The following is a 15,395-nucleotide window of genomic DNA, read 5'->3' on the forward strand; positions in this document are numbered from 1 at the left end:
GATCAGAGTGTTCAAAAAAAAAAAAAAAAAAACAGCAAAATCAAGGCTGTGGGTCTACCTGTTAAAAAGGGCAGGTGCTTTCCTTCCCACTTATCTTTTTGCCACTTTCTTTTGAGCAATATGCAAACTTCAAGTTTCACGTACTGCAAGGTCCCATCTGAAAAATCCAATATGGACAATAACAGGCATATTGGCAGCAGGACATACCCTATGCATGCCCTCTTCTCCCACACCAGTGTCTGCCCCGCTGAAGCTGCATGCAGTGAGATCCTACTACTGCAAAGAGAAATGCAGGAGAGGAAAGAACATACATTGCTGTGTCCAGGGAGCAAAATGAGCTCAGCGGGATTTCTCCCCTGCTAAGTTTAATCTATGTTTGGTCTCCAGGAGAGTAAACAGAAGGAACACAGAGACCTTAAAGTTCAAAACATTCACAGCGCTGTCACTGAACTACATACCTTAGCAGCTCTAAGGGAATTCCATAGAAAAGGCTTCATTAAAAACAAAACAAAACAAAACCTGTAAATCACTGGGTCTCAGGAAAACAAACAAACAAACAAAGTGGTAACTTTCAAAAACAAAAGCAAAAAAAACCCCACCACCTTTAAAATCAAGAAGCTAAGCAAATACTGCATCTCATTTTTAATGGTATACAAAAATGCAGGTGTTTAACTCCTGATAATCAAACCCCTTAGAGCCACTCATACTTTTCTTATGGTATATACTCATGGCTTCCATAAGAAAAATGCAAAATACTGATATACATTCATCCACCAAGTACATTTTTGTTAGTCTGTAAACTCTAAAATCAGTTTAAGGTGATAATTTACAAAAGTTCAAGCTGTTTCTGAAAATACCAAAACCACTTCAACCTTCCAAAACCATTTTATTTTCTATTCTTAATTTTTATACAAGAGTTAGAAATGTACAGCCATATTCTCTCTGAAAACAGGTGAGAAACACTCTAACAGTAAGCCCATGCAGGCAGCTACAATCAAAATGTAGATAAATCCTTTAGTTTAATTTGCCTACAAGAATGAAGGCTCTTTCTTGATTTTCCAGGTTAAGTAAATAAATGTCTAACCAACAATCCTTGAAGCCTGTCAACCATAAAAAGAAGATTAAACACAATGTGCAATACTTTCATCCCATGACAACAGTAAGGCAAGACTCCCAGAACTCTGTTAAGTTTGACAGTGGCTAGAGAGTTGATGCAAAATCCACATAGATGCCTGAGCTATGGGTCCAAGATTACAAAAGCACACTTTCATGGAAGTATACATACATATTTTAAGGTCAGGCTGCCACCAAGCTGTAGTACCTTTTCCTGCACTGCTGTTCAGGTAGCCATGCAGTTAGCTAACCCAGCTGGAAAACAATCACTCTTTTTGTAGGGTATTTTAAGCCAAATCAGGTTCACAGAGTCATAGAAGCATAGAGTATCTGGGCTGGAAGAGACCCACAAGGATCATTGAGCCCAACTCCTGGGTCCCCAAAGGACCACACCAAAAAAAAATAAATAAATAAAATCAGATCATGTGTCTAAGAGCATTGTCCAAACACTTCCTGAATTCTGGGAGGCTCAGTGCTGTGACCACTGCCCTGAGGAGCAGGGCCCGACCACCCTCTGGGTGCAGAACCTTTCCCTAACACCCAGCCTGACCCTCCCCTGTCACAGCTTCAAGCCATTTTTTTTCAGGTTCCTAAACTTGCTAATTTTAACCTTTCAAACAGCAAACAGGGAGCTGCTATCTGTGTAGGCCCTCTGCAGTGAAAAGGGGCCTCATTCAGTCCAGGTTGTGACTGAGGACTCTCCCTCCCCTAATACAGTCAGGCTTCTTCCCTGGCTATCGTCTGACTCCTCCTTCTGGTTCTGAAGATCATTCTCTTGAAGCACTTATTTGTGGGATCGCAGTGTAAGAACAGCCATTTAAAATGAAACATTGTGATGCCTCCTGTGGCAGCCCGTGCCCTGCTGAAGTTAGTCCTTTTGCTGCATGAGAGGTCTGAACTACCTGACTGAGACTGAACTCGGGTCTCCCCTTTACACCGTTAACTGCTACACACCCGTTAGCTTTTCTAAAAGCTTTTCATACTGCTGGTATCGCTAAACATATCAGCTTCCTATAATTTCTGAGATAGGTGTATGTGACTGAATTATCGTTTTCTCACGGAAGTATCTGCTGAAATAGTATCTTCTTGACTGATTTTCTAAGTAATTAAACTGCCACTTATGAATGATGGGATACCTTAAAGAACTGAGTTTCTTCTTCAAGAGGTAAGTTTCAAGAAGTGATCACACAACTGAAAGGCTGTATTGGGGTTATGTGACAAGGGTGTGGTAGCAGGGGGCTGCAGGAGTGGCCTCTGTGAGCAGAGCCCAGCAGCTGCCCCATGTCAGATCAGAGCCAGCTCCAGATGGCTCCAAAAGGGACCTGCTGCTGGCCACAGCTGAGCCTATCAGGGATGCTGGTTGTGCCTCTGGGAGAGCAGAGTTAAGGAAGGGAAAAAGCTCCTGTGTATCAGCAGCTGGGAGAGGAGGGAGAATCAACCCTGCAGCCCCTTAGGTCAGTGCAGCAGGAGGGCAGGAGGTGCTCCAGGCAGGCAGCAGCAGTTCCCCTGCGGCCTGTGGAGAGGCCCCTGGTGGAGCAGGCTGTCCCCCTGCAGCCCATGGGTCCCACACGGAGCAGATCTCCACGCTGCAGCCCGTGGAGGAGCCCCCGGTGGAGCAGGTGGATGTGGCCTGGAGGAGGCTGCGGCCCATGGAGAGCCCCCGCAGGAGCAGGCCCCGAGCCGGAGCTGCAGCCCGTGGAGAGGAGCCCACGCAGGAGCAGGGGTCTGGGGGGAGCTGCCGCCCGTGGGGGACCCGTGCTGGAGCAGTTTGCTCCTGGGGGATGGACCCCGTGGTACGGAGCCGTGTGGGAGCAGTTCTTGAAGAGCTGCTGCCTGTGGGCAGCACCCACAGGTTCAGTTCGGGAAGTATGGCATCCCGTGGGAGGGACCCCACGAGGGAGCAGGGGCAGGGAGTGACTGTGAAGGAGCAGCGGAGACGAAGAGTTAGGGACTGACCACAGCCCCCATTCCCCTGAGCCACTTGGGGGAAGGAGGCAGCAGATGGTGGATGGGTAGGGAAGGTGTTTTTGGTTTGCTTTTATTTTCTCACTGTGCTAATTTGCTAGTGATAAATAGATAAATTTTATTAATCTCCCTACTCTGAGTCTGTTTTGCCCATGACGATGATTGCTGAGTGATGTCCCTGTCCTTATCTCAACCCCTGAGTCTTTTCTGTTATATTTTCTCCCCCTTTCCCTTTGGGGAGGGGGTGTGAGAGAGCAGTTGAGGTGGCATTCACTAAGGCTAATGTCCCCTGCCCTAAAGGGCAAGCATCCTGGATCATTCTCAATGCACACACACACACTAACTTTTTAGCATATATTCTAAATTCTTATTTATCCGTGTAGCAAAGGAAATCCCTGTGTTCTCAGTTCCTACTTTCAAATAAAAGGTCACTAACCTAAAGGCAGTGAGCTGCAGTGTTCTAGCATAATCATCTCCACTACACGCGCTGACTGATTTCAGAGGCATGAGAGTGGTCTGGCGCTACCACCGACTGCTACATTTGCTTCTTTAATCTCAGATGCATCAACTAAGGAACATCTGCTCTTCCGGTGAACTTTATTTCATCACAGTTTGCATTTCTAGGTAACAAAAAACCTCTACACTTCCTTCAAAAAAGGGAAGGAGCTTAAAAAAAAAAAAAGGAACTCCATTTCTCACTTTCTTGTAAGAAATAAAGAATATATTTAAAGAAAGGTAACAACACTCTATGCTTTCTCCGCAGCATATTTTATGTGGAAAGATGCTTTGTATCACATTCTGTCTAAAACAGTCTTCAGGATAATGGCAGTAAATAGGAATTTATTAATGGCATTCAACTATGTTTAGGATCGTCTAATCTTCATATGAAGCTGTGAGCTTGCTTCCTGGAAAATAAGACCAAGACTTTGCCATAGCTGAACAATTAAATGATTTAAGAACAAAATGATTTAAGAACAATAGTTTATTAACACCAAGACAAGACATTAAAAAATAACTTTTACGGAAACAAAAGCATAATATTGTAATAAATTTTGTCATTTTCCTAATCTTATCTGGTAGTCTTTCATAGAAGTAATACCTTAAACTCCTACTGAGTTCTCTCAATGTTTAACATTCTGCATCATACTCCTAAATGTTTCTATTATGAAACATTTGCTTTAGGCAGACAGATATTACACAAATATTGTCTTACTTCCTCAAACTATACAGCAGAGAAAATTTTCTACACCAACCCTGACAATTTTGCACAGCCGCATCAGGTCCATTAGTTAAAATGTGCTTATGAAAAGAGAATGATCTTTCTATCTTGTATTTTCTTGTCCACACTATGCTAATAGCAAGAACTGGTTTACTCCAAGTCTCGTATCTTCCAAGTGTGAAAACATTCATTAACGTAGGAGAAAAGTGAGCATCTCAAATGGTAAATTACTTCTTTTTCTTTTTTTTCTTTTCATCTGCTGCCATTTTTAACTTGACTTCTTCCATAGGAAGTGCTCCTAATTTCTTCTTCTTTGCATTCTTTACTTTTTCCTTGATGGCTTCAATATCAATTTTTTTCTCAGTGGGGGCTACAAAGTAAAAAACACAAGGATAACAGACATGAATTTTACTTTTCTACCTTTTAACAGTCTATGAGATGACTTTATATGTATCCACAGTAAACTGCATCCTGTGGCATTGGTTAGGACTCATTTTATACTCACTAATGACTTTATAAACTATTGTAATAATTTTTGTTGAAACTAGCATTATACACAAACCTCTTTCACTGGAATTCAAAGGAAAACAGTCACATAAAAAATCCTATACAACTGCATTTGAACACAGATACCATACACTGCATACATACAAATTATTATCGCTCACTCATCAGACCACAGCTGTACTCCACCGAAATTAATATGGACATGCTCTCTTGGACATATGTCTATGGTTTGGTTAGTCTCACATAAAAAGAAGTTTTTGATTATTCAGTTCTTGGCTGCATAATAATTCATGGCATTTTATCTTTCTGCATGTAACTGTACCATCCTCATACTCCTCCCCTGGCCATCCGTTAACGACCGCTGTCAGAAACAGGATGGGAAAGTGTTGGTTGGTGAGAATATGACAAAGTCTTTTGATCTGACCCCCTCATGAAAACCTTTCGAAGACACTTCTACAGACGGTGTCAGAGAACTTAAGAATCTTAATAGTGAGCAACATGAATGAACTAGTCTCTATTCATCTAGGTCATGGCATTTTCTCTTTTGGGCAGCAGACTTGAGTTTGGGTCTACTTCTCCTGTCTCACATAGTTAATTCCTACACCCAGTAGCTGGTATCAGGTACCCTTTTTGAATCTCTGTTCTTCTCTATGTACAAACTACTGCTGTCATTTATTCTTGGAAGACTGAAGGATTTCAGTTCAAAACACACATCAGCTGGAAGAGCACAGTATGTAAGATACAGTACAGTCAGTCACAGGATTATTGAAAGTTTACTGTCATCACAAAAAAGTACTGTATGTACATAGTGTATCTAATACAGTGAATAAATATATGCTACAAATCAATGAATCCAGAAAACTGAAGACTTTTTTCTCTAGTGTGTAAAAAACAAATTATCTCAGACAAGTTCTCACTCTACCTACGTTGCAGCTTTAATTTTTGGTAATGCCATTTATTCTATCTTATATCAATACTTACTTGTGGCATAAGTTTTCAAATATATATTGCTTATTGCTTTTGGGTTTCTTTTTCTTAAAAAATAGCAAGCATATGAGTGCAAAATTTATGTCAACTCCACTACAAGTCTGAAAGCCAAAAACTGATACAGTTGAAAGAATCAACTGAGATGGCTACCCCAGTATTTCCATCTGGAAAATGCTCTGGAAAATTGTCATTTCATAGATAGGAATTATGGACTGCATGATCTTTCTACTGTCTCTAGCAACTATACCTAACTGGATTTAACTGCTAGGAATTTATTTATTTTCAGCACGACCTTTCTTACTTCCTATGGCTGTAACTCTGCATAATTATTTAGGCTAGGAATCAACAGTAGAAGATTTTAGAATAGGAAAAAAATCAGGTTACCTTTCTTTGCTTTCATGACTGGCTTTTCCTTCGGTGGGATAAAAGCTTTATTTCTTTCTTCTTGTCTTCTCTTGACTGCTTCTGCTTGCTTTGCCTAAAGTTAACGAAAGAAAAAGTCAAGTGTCAGTGCAGAGCAGGGCAAAAGGGACAGAAATCAAGAAGTGTTTGATTTCTGGTTTTAACTGAATAACGGGTTGTAACAACTTTACCTTTATCTCTTCCACTCGCTTTCGTTTCTTCTGGCTTTCTTTCAAGAAGTATTCACCACTTGCCAATTCCTTATCAATCTGCACAAGAAAAGTACTGACAAGCATTAGAAAATTATGTATTATAAGCTAGATATATACTACCACATAATCAGAACTTGACAGAAACGGCCTGCCAACCTCTTAGCAAGAACGGTATTTCAAATCATGCTTTATTCCTACATAATCAAATAAATTTTCAGCTGACCTGGCTTTCTGGCTGTGGAGGCGGGAATGGTGTGTACTCCTTCTTAATATTTTTCTTCTTTGGCTCCTTGCGTTTTTTCAAGTTCTTCCGCTTGAACTTCGGCAAAAATCTTTCCCAATTTTGTGTCCTCAGTTCAGGATCTTTTGATAATTCCCGTTTGATCATCAAAGTCTTTGATAGTTTTAGAATATCACAAAGAAGTTAATAAAACAACAGAATTACAGTAGCTTCAAACTACAGGCTTTACCGAACTTTCTTACATTGAATATTCTACATCTGAACCTTCCATCTCTCTCTGCATTAAGAGTTGAGGGATTTAATTATGACCAGAATAAATGGAAAGATAAATAGGTCTCCAGATGGGGACAGCTTAAGTGAGCAGATATCAAGCAAACAATCAAAGGGAAGAAAGTTATAAACACTTTTCTTTTAATGTTTTCTCAGATATTGTTAATGACATAACAATATAGCTTGGTAAAATGGATGATAACCAAATCAGATTTTTTTTTTAAAAGAATTATACCACAGAAATTCTCAAAAGCAGATTACCATACATAAACCTGTCATTATTAGCATACAGCTCTATGAGAAAGACATAGTACTTCCTTATAAACGAGGGTGCACACTGGACCATACTAACCTTAATGTTATATATGGGATGTATGTTTTTCATTGTATCCAGAACAACTTTTCTAACCTGTAATTGAAAAAAAAAAAAGAAAATGAACAGAAGACTCAGCAGGTATTTCATAGTCTGATCAATTTGAATACCAGATACGCTAAGTTTCTTCCAAAAAGAAGAGAAAACCCCCCTCCCCGCTCCCCCCCCCCAAAAAAAAAAAAAACGAAACAAAACAAAAGCAGATAGATTGGAAAAGCTAACACACGTGGACATCTGGAAGGCACAGCACTTCACGAGTTATCATCAGCTATATTGTCAGGTTTCCAGTATGCTCCAGTATGACTTCCAAGAACTACTTTCTTGCTACCATAGATGTTAGGGTGTTTTCTGCTTTTGACAAGTATTCTTTCCTTACGTAATTACTAAAAATATACTATCTGTTCCTCCAGGTTATATATCATTAACACTGCATTATTTTCACTTGCACCTCTTAACTATGAAAATTCTGTATTGTAGGCAACGGGAGCAAAAGCCAAAGACACAGAAGTAGACACACATGACTCTTACGTGAAGGCATACCTTTGATACCTTTGCTAAACCTTGCTTTAAAACAAACAAAAACTATTTTACAAATATTTCCTTATTTCCAAGGCAGAAAGATGTCAGAGTAACAAAATTCAGGAGCTAAGACTATGGACATTCACATAAATGTACCTAACACAGAGCTGAAAAGTCAAGGGGCTAACTCTTGAGGTTGCCAAATTCTGCCTGTAGTCCACCCCAGAGCTGGGCACAGAAGTGTGCTACACAAACTGCACTTTGGCCTCCCCTTACCTCTTTCAGCCCACTAAAAGGTCCAAGTGCTGAAACAGTGTTGCCTTGCACCATAATATAACAGTTGGTTAACAGCTCCAGGGCCTACAGCAACAACAAATGGAATGGAGTCAGTGTAAGCTGAAGATCCGACACAAATTGGGGTTTAAGACTTTTACGGTTACTACGCCTATCAGAAATACCTTCAGAGTAGATCCTTTTGGCCCAAGAAGTCGTCCTCTTCTTTTTATAAAACTTTCTCTGTTTCTCACCAGAGATCCTATTTTAATGATGTCACATGCAACATCATCCTGAAGGATGCGAACTGCCTGAAGATACAAGCAGCAGGTAGTAACATCTGAATACAAAGGTATTATTCACAGAAATCAAGAGAATACTTTTTCAAGAGAATACTTTTTTTTTCTTCCAGGGAATATTTTTTTTTCCTGTCTTTGCTGGCAGATATATTTACTTTTAAAATACATTTCATTTTCCTTGACGCCACGTGAAAATCCCACATTTTTAAAAATGTGCTATTTTATAAATATTACAATGTGACTTGATACAATCTTCCTGGATTTAATACATACCTGTTCAAATGGAACACTTCTGGCTAGAAGTTTTATTAAATCTCGAGCCCTGATGATTGCATATGGATCAAAAGTCTTCTTAGTAGTAGTGACAGTCATGCTGCCTTCAATTAGATCCAGTGTTGCATTCACATACTGCAATATTTAAAAAAAAAAAAAAAAGAAAAAAACAGTGAATCGATCTCTAAATAAGAATCTCATGATAGTATAAAGTTAAGAAACATAATACTAGACACTTTTCTGGAACTCCTAGACTGACTCTCAGCTTAAGAAAATTCACAAAAAAAAAAAAAGAGAGAAAGAAAAATAGACTGACAGATGCTGTGCAGCACAAGGCCTGAAACAGCACCTCCCTCAACTCATTCAACTCAGGTACAACAAAGTTGTCAGCTTATGGATGATGATACTCGCTGCTGCGGTAGGCTTTACTGACATCTATAAAGAATTACACATCTGGCTACATGGACCTCCAAACTTTTAATTCCAATGCAAAAATGACACCGTAAGTTCTAAGTGCAAGTGCATAGAACTATACGTACACACATCAGAAACGCAAGGAGGGCTATTTTGATCAACATAACTAACACCTCCATCTCCCAAATAATAAATCATGTTATCACAAAAGCGTTCGTACGTGCTCACTCAGGGCTTTCTGGACCAGCGGCCAGCACTCCTTCAGGTAGGCTTCTCTGTACTTGGGGAATAACGTTGCAAAACTGCTCTCCTCCAGCAGCCCTCTGGGGTTATCTTCCCTCGTAAAAGCCGGCTCCTTCCATCCATCTGGCACGGTGAGGAGCTCAGATTCATCAACTGCTATAGATTAACGAAAGAAAAAAAGGATGTTTTTGCTTCTCCTCTTTCACCGATGCTCGTTACACCCCCTCCGCGTTTAACCACCCAGCTTCAATAACCGGGCGCAGGGCCGCGGCTGCTGTTCGGCACCGTGCTGCGCACCGCTCCTGGCCTCACGGGAGTTACCGATTTAACCCGCTTAGGCAAAAATAAATACAAAAATCTCCCCAGCTGCGCCAGGCCTCGCAGAGGGGACGCCACGGGAGAACGTGCGGGGGGGGGGGGGGGGGGGGGGAGCAGCAGCAGCAGCAGCAGCAGCAGCAGCAGCAGCAGCAGCAGCCGCCCGCCCGCCCGCCCGCGCCGCCTCCCCCTACGCCCCCCGCTCCTCGCCCACCTTCGGCCGCCTTCTTCTTGCCGGGGCGCCGCGGCCCCGGCTCCGCCGCCGCGGGAGCCGCCATGCCGGCCTGCCCGCCGCCACCTTCCGCCCCGCGACGGAACCGGGGCCGCGCTGCGTGCTGGGAGCTGTAGTCCCCTCCCCGCCCCTTAAATCTTTTTTTTTTTTAAAATGTCCCCGCTAGGTGGCACTGGGCGCTGCCCAAAGCCAGCACCGGCCCCATGCGGTGTGGTGGAGGAGCGGAGGAGGCTAATTCGCCTTATGTCCCTATGTCACAGAACCACTAGGTTGGAAGAGACCTCCCAGTTCACCCGGTCCCACCGCCCCTGCCCCCAGTGTCACCCCCTGAACCGCGTCCCATCCTGACGCCCCCCGGGAGTAAGATGCAGCCCACCCCAAAATGGCAGGCGTGGGCCGGGGAAGGGCCGGGGAAGGGCAGGAAGGCGGCGAGCCATGGGGCAGGGGAACACAAAGGCAAATTGAGGCCTTGCAGCAACAGGGAGCCCAACGTTGAGGTGTGGGGAGGAGGCAGCACTGCCAAGGCTGCAGGATCTTGGCCGCGTTGCTCTGACTGGCTACGAACAGGAATGAGTGCAATTTTGAGTCTCTCTGGTGAAAAACACCTTATTTTCCCCCAACTCACAGGCCTCTCGGGCAGCACGCCTGCTGCGGGTACGTCTGTCTCCAAGGAAATGGGAACAGAGCATCCCTGTTGCTCGCCGACTGGAAATATAAAACAATAATACTGCTTGCTCAGCCCAGGCACAACGGGAGGATGAAAGGATGTCACAGTACTGGGAATAAAATCCAGCCTTTTGAGGGCTTGCCCACTGTGAGAGGAAACTTTCCCTTAGCTCTGCAGTGGAAGGGTGCAAGGGACTGGTGCCTGGTGGGACCCAGCTTCTCCCACACAAAGGGCGGACGTGTTGCTGCGCTGCACTGAAGCGTGGCTTTGCCCAGTTGAGACAGGTCTGCTAAAAATAATTGGAAACGCAGGCAGTTGCGTTAACAGACTTGGAAGCTGTGACTCAGGAAGGTCCCTCAGGTCCCCTCCTGTCTGATTCTCCGAAGGAGACAGTAATTTCTCAGCTTGCCTCGTACCTCGGGGTCTGTGGTCTGGTCGGATATGGGGAAGCCACTTCCCTAATTCCTGGCACAGATGGGATGCTCCCACAGACCCCTCCGCTGCTCCGGGCTGCCTGCTCAGGCTCCAGATGACAACGTATTTATAGCATTTTTATTAGTCACCGCTCAGATGCAATAACCAGCCACAGCGTGTCTGGCGGGGTGAGGAGGTGGGGACAGCCGCCTGGGGACCGGGGCTGCTGCAGGGAGCCCCGGCTGTGCTGTGCCGTGCTGTGGTGGGACAACACGTTTTCTGAGAGCAGCTTTCACTGGCAGCACGGCGCGTGTACCACGTTCCCCATGTGTTATAGAGAGACTTGGGCGCAAAATGCTCTGAAAGGCTCTTTTGACCTCAGAGGTCCCAGCCTAGCAAGACCCCTACGCCTGCTGAATGGTTGCTGGGCTCTGGGGGCACCCGGGCCAGCTCTGTATGTGTGTATATGCGCGCACATTGTTTCCCTGATAAAAGCAAAGCAAACGAATGAAACAGCACAGCCGCACAGCCTCCCTTAAATGCACTTCAGGCTGTATGATAAAAAGGGCAGAGCGCTGCCGTTAGGCTGAAGGTGCCTCTTTATTATGCAGCAAAGTAATTATTTCCCTGTCAGTAGATAGGACTCCAGCCACTTGGCACTTTCTTACATGCCATTTTCAAATCCAAAAGAGCAACTTGGGATTTTGTGATAATTCAAGCAATCAGATGAGCTCATGCACATGGCATTCATTCACTGAAAACGCCACACAGATCCCATTCAGCCTCAGCACTCGTAAATCCATGTGACACTTTTATCTATTTATAAACTTTTAACAGCAGGTTATGATTGTTATGCAAGCCATTTTCCAGGGATTAATAAGCAGCTTGTGTTGATGGCAGCAAGAAGGGCCATTAACTGCTCTGGGATGGTCATTAATCTGTAGTAAATGCTCAGCATCTGGATCATTTCTGCGTAATTAAATAATCAATACTGCCTTTTGATTCAAATAACTGGAGAATTGTATTTCAAATTTATCTTGGCTTAGCGTGTTCTTAATTCTTTTAGGTTACAGCAGGGCAGGGAACAGCCACATGGGCAAGTGAGAGCTACTCTGGGTGTGACTGGCTCTTAAATCATCAGCTTTTCCATACAAACATCCCAACTGATCAAAACATTGTTCAAAGCAGCTGCCAAAACATATTAACTGGACTAGATGCTGAAAAAAAAAAAAAAGTTGCAATTTTGTTGTCCTTTTTGTGTTAATATCAAGGTCTTTCATTATTTGAATAAAATTATGGCTCCGAGTGACCCAATGCTCAGAGAGAGACTGACAGAAAAAAAATAGTCGAACAGAAACCCCCCTGCCCAGCCACCTCCAGAAAAGTCCCTTTGATTCACTCCTTATCCTGCTGCCATGACCTCTGCACCCTCAGGCTGGCGTGGCTGTGCTCCTCAGTTCTCTTTCCTCTCTCCCCGCTCCTCGCCTTCTCTCACTGGGCAGGGGTGTAAGTCATTTTTCTGGTTTTGTTTAATTCTCGTCTTTGCTGCTGAATGCAGTGATCTGCAGAGGTGCTGACAGATAAAAGTGACAGTGCCCACTGCAAACCACGCTGCCACCGTGCTGCTGCCAGCTCTGCGGAGAGCTGGGGAAATGCCTGGGAAGGTAGAGGTCATCACAGCTGGCAGAGGAAAACATGACTTTCAGAAGAGAAAAGGAGACTTAGTGTATCATCTTGGGATCATATGCTAATTCCCATTCTTCTGAGCTATCTTTTCACCAGAGAGTAAATCCGCACCTTGCCACAAGGACATGGTAAACAAATAACAGCTCACCTTCACTGCTGGTGGGGTTGAAGCTGTGAAAAAAGCAAGCACTCACACAGTCAGATATCTATTCATATCTTGAGGCTGGGAAGACAAGAGGAAGATTTTGCAAGAAATTGAGAGGAATATCACTGACTCAACAGCAAAGCTTTCAGATGTAGCTAGCACTTGGAAAGTTAGACACAAAGAGATAAGGGAAAGGGGACGGTGGTCATCATAAATTCAGCTCAGCTAAGAGCTAGCTGAGTTTATGAGAGCGAGGGCTTACCTTTAAAAGAGAGAGAGCAGAAATAAGAACATGTGCTGAACCCTGAAGAGGAACAAGGAGGTGGAAGATGAGAGGACTGCACACCATAAGAGCATCTGAAAGGGTTAGCTGGAAAACCACAGCAAAGACAATTTGGTGCAGAAGGAAGAACCCAGGACAAGAAGGAAGAACCGGCAGATAAAAAAGTTGACAGATTTGTCTGTGGAAAGCCTTGCTGCAATAAAATTGCTGTCACCAAGAAAGGGATGAGAGCCAAATGGGGAAGGAATTCAGTGTCATTATGAAGTCAAAGCAGCGGGTTTAGATCAAAAGGTCTCTGGCGCAGGGGACATGTCTGATCATGAATCATACAGTGATGGACAGGATGGGGCTTTTGTCTTGACTTTAGCCCCTGGGTGTTGTCAGAAAGCAAACAACACACCACAGAAACTGTGCCAGGGCTTGAGCGTGCAGCTGAGCGTGGTCGGGATGGATGTGTCAGGAGGCAGGCAGGAGGAAGGCAGGGGTGAGGAAGGCGGTGGAAGGAAAATGCCTAAATCGGAGCACTCGTCCAAAGCCTCAGAGGGGAAAAGAGTCAAGTGGGGATTGGAAAATGATCACTTGTCTGCTTTATGTCTCCCACGTAGTACAGGGAGCAATCACACATTCCCAAAGGTGCATGCAGCAGGGTCTGTTAACAGAGGTTTCTCACCATCCGCCCTATTCAGGTCACACCTAAAGAGAAAGCAGAGCTGGTCTAAGGGCTCCGGGCTCCCCAGGGTGTCCCTGTCACCGGGGCCAGCCCGCAGGAGAGTGCTGCAGGGGACACGGCACTGAGGGCACAGGGCTGGGGCTGTTCCTCCCCTGGTCAGGGCAACAGAAGCACCCTCAGTCCCCCTCTTCCCTGAATTTCCCCCCAAAGGGTTGTTGAAATCATTTTAACCTCGTACCTGAGCAGCCAGGCTTGGAGCACTGCATTTTTTTAGGAATTCACAACAGTACCGGTGTGTTTTATTCTGCAAAGCACAGATAAAATGCTCTCTCGGTCTATTTTTCTCTTGTACTAGAATCCAGGCATTATTATGCAAATTTCCACTATAGCAAAATTACAGCAGAATAAATAGCTCTGCTATACACGAAGGGGAATCCTATTACATCTTCAGTAACTCTCAGTAAGCATCATCGCTATTATACCAATTGAAGAGACAGAAAACAATTTTTAATTAAAAATATTTATAGCAGGCATAATACCAACTGCCAGTTTCACTATCCAGTGAATGCATTTTGCAGCTGGTACTAATTCTCTCTTATTTCTACGAGGTTAGCCAATATCAGCTGTTCATTAAGCGGAGGACATTTCAGGAGTGTCCATATTATATGCTGTAACTAACTGCAAAGTTCTTCCTTTGACAGATTTCAGGAAATCAAGATTGCTTTGCTAAGTTATTCTGGGACTTCATAATAAGGAGGTCATTTCCCAGTGATCTGAGTGGGCTGCATCATCAGTTTTATTCAAATAAATCCTACAAACTGCTTTCCAGCAGATAAGAACATTTTAATTAGCAATATATCTTTTGTCTCGTATCTGCAGTGGAGTAGGGGGCAGGAAATTGATTGCAGCACACCCTTTATTTCACTGGAATAACAGCATAATCAGAAGGTGTCAGCAGAAGCACGGACGAACTAATTTCAATACAGAGCTTCGCGCAGCCAAACGCACGGCTGCCCCTGCGATGTGTTTTGGGGTGGTCTCACCCCAAAACGCTCATGTTTTATGTGCCAGAAAGGAGGTAAGACCCCAGTTCTTGCCCTGGTTAAATGGACGTATCACCGAATGTGCTTATATGCAGATATACACCCCAGGAGCAGCCAAAAGCCTCTAACTCCTGCAGCAGGCAGAGGACCGGACCCAGGGGAGCCCCATTCCCACACACCTCCGTTCCTCCTGCCCCTCTGTGCCAAGGGCTGCGTGTCTGAAATCCCGAGCTGGGGTGGTGTCCCCACCGGCCTGGTGCCCACGGGGAGCCCTCTCCCCATAAAATCTGTGATTCAGCAGCTCAGTTTGTCCTTGGTTCATGTTCACGTGAGTCAAAGGGAACTCAGCACACCGAAGGATCCAGCCCATAAAGTCTGATACGAAACTTTGTGTTTGCTGCATTCACCCCTGGGACAGCCAGTGAGAAATTCCCCTGTGATTTATCAACGTAGCAGCTGGGACCTGACAAACAAAGCTGCTTATCATAACCTGCCTCGTGACTCACTGAATCCTGTATGGTTATTGTTTTTTTTGACTTTAGAATATTAGCAGCCACTTACAAACCCCTGAATGTGGCAAGCTTTATTTCATAATTGGAAAGATCAAACCCCCTATGAATCCATGAAGTC

At 44.1% G+C, this 15,395-nt stretch overlaps 1 protein-coding gene across 2 annotated transcripts; it reads right to left on the reverse strand.

Moving 5' to 3' along the window:
- Positions 1-4,045: 4,045 nt before the first annotated feature.
- Positions 4,046-9,996, reverse strand: KRR1 (KRR1 small subunit processome component homolog). 2 transcript variants are annotated; one of them, XM_048047460.2, is made up of 10 exons: positions 9,840-9,996; positions 9,288-9,466; positions 8,654-8,788; positions 8,267-8,392; positions 8,085-8,168; positions 7,269-7,325; positions 6,629-6,799; positions 6,385-6,462; positions 6,176-6,269; positions 4,046-4,667 (listed from the first exon to the last, which is right to left on the reverse strand). In XM_048047460.2, the coding sequence occupies exons 1-10, from the start codon at positions 9,901-9,903 to the stop codon at positions 4,525-4,527; spliced, it is 1,131 nt and encodes a 376-aa protein (XP_047903417.1). In that variant the 5' UTR covers positions 9,904-9,996; the 3' UTR covers positions 4,046-4,524. The 2 variants fall into 2 exon arrangements, with proteins under 2 accessions (XP_047903417.1, XP_047903418.1); XM_048047461.2 differs by having other exon boundaries at positions 9,288-9,463; positions 9,840-9,967.
- Between the last annotated feature and the right edge of the window lie 5,399 nt (positions 9,997-15,395).

The sequence above is a fragment of the Anser cygnoides genome, chromosome 1 (genome assembly GCF_040182565.1).
Source record: "Anser cygnoides isolate HZ-2024a breed goose chromosome 1, Taihu_goose_T2T_genome, whole genome shotgun sequence".
In the NCBI taxonomy this organism is placed as follows: Eukaryota; Metazoa; Chordata; class Aves; order Anseriformes; family Anatidae; genus Anser; species Anser cygnoides.

Excerpts from the sequence above, each read along its gene's own strand:
- KRR1 (XM_048047460.2), bottom strand. The coding sequence starts at position 9,903 with ATGGCGGCTCCCGCGGCGGCGGAGCCGGGGCCGCGGCGCCCCGGCAAG. Across the intron at positions 8,169-8,266 it reads CAAAAGGATCTACTCTGAAG|GCCCTGGAGCTGTTAACCAA; the intron begins GTATTTCTGATA and ends TTGTTGCTGTAG. Across the intron at positions 7,326-8,084 it reads CTTTTAGTGGGCTGAAAGAG|GTTAGAAAAGTTGTTCTGGA; the intron begins GTAAGGGGAGGC and ends TTTCAATTACAG.